The sequence below is a fragment of the Carcharodon carcharias genome, chromosome 27 (assembly GCF_017639515.1).
Source record: "Carcharodon carcharias isolate sCarCar2 chromosome 27, sCarCar2.pri, whole genome shotgun sequence".
Classification (NCBI taxonomy): Eukaryota; Metazoa; Chordata; class Chondrichthyes; order Lamniformes; family Lamnidae; genus Carcharodon; species Carcharodon carcharias.
In genome coordinates this window covers 9050900-9055791 of record NC_054493.1, presented here as the reverse complement: position 1 = coordinate 9055791, position 4892 = coordinate 9050900, and the positions used below count along the sequence as shown (strand labels likewise).

Here is a 4892-nt window from a genome sequence, read left to right as displayed (position 1 = left end):
AAGAGCAGAAATCCACGTGACTTTAAATTGATTTCTTTGGTTATCCGGCTGCTCAATGTGTTCACCCCATCCGTGTTTATCTAATGTCTGCTGTTTCCTGTTTGCTTATTAACCTGTGAACTGTGAGGATGTATCTAGTATTCGTCATTCTGGCTGTAAACATGTAGGTACAGGAACTGTACTCAATAAGCAGTGCTTCTTTCATTGTTCTGATTGCTTTAGTGTTTCATTGTTTACATTTATATTATATTATCTTATAATTTTTACAGGTCGAATCCTGTCGTACCGCTAACTAAATATTATTTGTTCAATTAAATTCTTTGATGACGAAATTTACCATTTTAAAAACTGATTGTACTTGTATCTCATGCACTTCAAAAACCCGTGGGCTGGTTGTATCCTCAGTCCCATGTCAAATGAATCCATGTGCAAGACACTCGTCTCTTTGTTTCACGGCACTGTAATACATCGCAGCGTCTAACAGCTGAACCGTGTTAACAGTGAGAGTGTTTGAGGTTTCCTCGCGGTTCCGGGATATTTTATATCTTCCCCCAGCACTTTCATATCTGAGTGTGGGGACGAAATGTTTCTGGGTACAGTATCTACAGTAACAACCTTGGAATTTTATAACTTTATATCCAGATGGGGGTTTGAAAATTGGAAAGTAACGCTTCTGAACATCGCCGGCATTTATAAAGGCCCTGTTTGAGGAAAGGATAAAGGTGCAGCGGAGACACGGCAGTGAACAAGATATTGTAAAGCCGGATCCGCTCTTTGTCTCACCGTGTCTGCGTCGCACAGTGATACATTCCGGCGTCCTGGACGGCTATATTGTCTATAGAGAGGGTATTGGACTTCTTTGTTTGGTCAAAGGACAGTGTGTAGCGTCCTTGGGTCATATTCCCCTGGTATATGGAGGCGATAAATGTCGGAGCCCCTGTTAGTGTTTGTTTGTACCAGGCTACGGAATAACCAGTATCAACAGAGAGCCGACAGTCCAGTTCCACCCGTTCCCCTTCCCGAGACACCACCTGCTCAGGGTGGGAGCTCGGATCCTCACAATGAACGCCTGTGAACAAAAGAGAAAATACTCAAACCAGGAGAGGTTATTAAGACAGGTAGGACAATGCATCTGATTAGATAAACAAACTTACACAATATCAACAGCAACAGGGCTCCAACTGGTAACAGGTATTTGTGGGGGGTTCTGTTCATGACGATGAAGATGGACAAAAGGCGGATCAATCAGGGTCTGATTTCCAGACGGGCTTGCTGCCGAGTCCAGGACCCTCAATGGTGGAGAGGAGGAGGAGAGCGGAGAGCTTCACATTTTCCTCATATAATGAATGACTGAGGAGTGACGTTCTCACCAATCGGCATATTATTGGATGTTGCCCTCAGACGTCATTCAATGGCTCACCCAAGGATTGGCTGCCCCAATGCAAAGAGCTCTTGAACCGTCACTGGGAATGAATTTCTCTTTCTCTCTATTTTTCCAGGATTAATTGATCTCTGGGGCATTTCTAACTCCAATGGTCATCGCCGGCTCAGAATGTTTTGATTTAACAGCGCTATTTCACACATTCACCTTTAAATGCGCAGTTGTTTCATATTTCCTTTCCGTACCTGTGTAGTTTATATTTACCGCGCCGCCCCTATACCTTGTGGCCAATATGGCTTCACTGAATGAGACAATCAGAAACGGCATCTATTGATTAACTTTAACTCCGATTTCAATAGGAAAACTCCAGACTGACGGTCACGCCGCCTGGAGGTCTTCACGCGAAACCGCATGCTTGCCAAATTTGTTGTATTCTGTATTCACCCCCTGTTTACTTGGATTCAGTTCTATGCGTTTTACTGAGGAGGGAATATTTATTTTAAGGAGAGTTTGACACAGCAGGGAAGCAGACAAGCTAAAAATGTCAGGAAAGAGGGAGAGAGGGAGAGGTAAAGCAACTGCCCACGGCTCTCATTGATTGGTGAGGAACTGTCATCAGCTCTGACAGACCAGCCAATCCCCTCTCGGGTAAACGCCCCTCTGCTTCCTCATAAGTGAAGCCTGATCCTGATCTGAGTTACACTTTAATATCAGACTAGATGGATCAACATATTTGGAACATTCTCTGATTTTCTGTCGAACTCAATAGAAAACGCCATGTGCTCACCATGTACGTTACTGATAATAATGGCCTTGCTGCCTGGTGAGTATATGTCTACATAGTCAGTGTAGTTACAGGGGTTATATTTACTCCCTGACTTTTGAAACATTTTGCATTTGTGTTACAGGAACGAATAGCGCGGATTTAGTGTCCCAGGATCCCTCTGAATTAACGATTCTGGAAGGACAGCGCATAAAACTGAACTGCAGTTACTCGACAACCTACAGTTCCCCAACTCTGTTCTGGTACGTCCAGTATCGCGGGGAAGCTCCGAAATACTTGCTGAAGATATATAGCTCGAGGGATGAAGAAAGGTCTCCAAACTTACCAGCCAGGTTCTCTGCTGATTTGCACAAAGGAAACAAAACGGTTCCTTTAACTATCGCCGGGTCTTTTCTGTCCGACAGCGCCGTGTATTTCTGTGCCATGGAGCCCACACTGCTGCAGAGATATAGCGGATCCAGTACAAAAACCCCACTGGGAGTTCCATTTAGCGCCCACAAGAGGGCGCTCCCACACTGATCAACAGGAGAATAAAGCAACCTCCACAGTGAGGGTCACAGGGACCTTCCGAAAACACCGAAAACAAACACCAAACAAGAAGACCTGAGGAGTACTTGCGGAATTATATTAGCTGATTTCAACACGCGATTGTACCATAATCGATTTTCATAGATCTATTTGATCACCTTCATTTACTTATTGCCTTTTGGTGCAGCTTTAGTGCCTGTCTGTCATATTGAACAACCATTCCCCATCTCCCCTATCAGTTTGCTGGAGTCTTTGACCGCGGCCTGTTCACAGAGTTCATTTGATCAGAGCGTGTTGATGAATCAGAGACAGTGTCTCCACAATGAGCAGCATTCACCAGGTTGTGACTATGATCTCTATAACAAACCCCAGGTTCAGAGTTCCCCCACTGACCATTGAGCTTCAGAATGTTCCTTTAATGCTGGAATGTTTTCTGTCACGATTAAGAACATAAGAAGATAAGAAATAGGAACAGGAGTAGACCATTTGGCTCCTCGATCCTGCTCCGCCATTCAATAAGATCATGGCTGATCCTCTTGTGTTTCGATTTCCACATTCCCATCTAACTCCGATAACCTTTGATCCCAATCCCAAGTTAACAATCCGGAGTTTTCTGGTGATAATGAACAGGCCAGGATTTGATTCCCCTCACGCCCGGGTCTAAAAGTCCAGCCATTCCCCTGGCTGTAGTCCAGCTCTGGGTGTTTCCATTCAATGTCAGTCAGTTCACCACTGATGGATCTCACAGACCACTGAAGACTCAAGTAAGTGAAGTGAGAGCATCCTGAGACATAGCAACAAGTTATTGAGAGTGAGGATTAGAATGGGTATCTTGAAATCTGATTATGTGATGATCTGCCGGTCTGATCGGATTCTGAAGTTTGTTCTCTTGGCCGCTCCTGCAAACAGTTGGTGACAATTTGATCCGAGGTGAATGTGGTTTCCCCTCGGTTTATGTTTGAGTGGCTGACAGCGCCGCTGAACATTGTGGCTACATCTGCCAGAGATTCTGTATAAACCTCATCAGACAGGAGCTCCCACACACAGTCTAAAGACAGTTTTTGTACAGATGTGAGACTGCATTCCATCACTTTGAGTGTGATAGTGCAGTAATACACGGCAGAGTCAGTCAGCTGCAGACCCGAGATGGTTAAGCTGGTGAGTTTAGTCGCGCTCTGAAGCTCTGCAGAGAAACGGCTTTCAGCAAAATCTGCTTTATCTTCACCACCGTTCGAGTATTTCCACAATATAAACTCAGGCTTTGCATCTGAGTATTGCCAGTACCAGGATAAATAATACTCGCTCCATGTGGTATCATAGATACAGCTTAAAGTCAACTCTTCTCCTTCTGATTTAACATCTGAGGACAAAGGCTGAGTGACAGAATCTCCATGACTCAGATCTGAAAAACATGTTCAAAACAGAAGCAGATCAGACCTACAATTATTTAAAATTCAGTTTTAAACCATGTTTGAAAAATGAGAGAAAAAGTGAAATGTGTGTGATCCACAATTACCTGTCAGAAATGTTCCCCACACAACCCAGATGCTGAGTAGCCGCATTGTCGCTGTCTGCTTTGTAAAAGGCGAGCTGAATATTTGAAGCGACCCGTTCTAAATCCCACCCTCAGTAATCTGCTGTCACGTCTCAGGATGTTTTAACCTCACTTCCATTTGTCAGTGAATGGAAACACCCCGACTACAGTCAGTGACTATATACGGGGAATGTTTCTGTTTTACAGAAGAGATGGTGATAATTAACTCCATGTCTGGTTATTGTAACTGTCAACCACAGGACTATTTGTAGATCTAGTTAGCTCTGTACAATCTGATCTCTACACTGATTGTAATCTTACCAGCAGTATGCAGAGGACCGTGGTCCAGTGAGATTTTACTCATGAACCACTTAACCAGTAAACTAATTATGATTATAGATTTTGTCAGAGTGGTTTATAGATCTGTCATATTAGAACAGCGGTATGTGTTGTTACTGAACAGGCAATTAAACAGACTTAAAGACCAAAGTCCTCCCCTGAAGTAAGCAGGCATTCGCTCAAAGTCACCTTCTGTTTAAAATGATTAAATTATATCTGGTTAATTATAGTCCTTTTTGTATCTATAATCGTTTATTTAATCAACCATGACCCTCTGATTTTGGATTTGCTATAAGAGAGATTGGCTGGAGTGGCACATCGGCGAT

General features: G+C 43.6%; 3 gene segments (V, D, J or C); 1 reads left to right on the top strand and 2 right to left on the bottom strand.

The window, feature by feature from the left end:
- Positions 1-779: 779 nt before the first annotated feature.
- Positions 780-1708, bottom strand: LOC121270145. The segment is given in 2 exon segments: positions 780-1069; positions 1627-1708. Coding segments are annotated over 2 exon segments (372 nt in total).
- Positions 1709-2158: 450 nt separating this feature from the next.
- Positions 2159-2684, top strand: LOC121270144. The segment is given in 2 exon segments: positions 2159-2204; positions 2290-2684. Coding segments are annotated over 2 exon segments (441 nt in total).
- Positions 2685-3511: 827 nt separating this feature from the next.
- LOC121270143 lies at positions 3512-4255 on the bottom strand. The segment is given in 2 exon segments: positions 3512-4095; positions 4210-4255. Coding segments are annotated over 2 exon segments (630 nt in total).
- Positions 4256-4892: the final 637 nt, after the last annotated feature.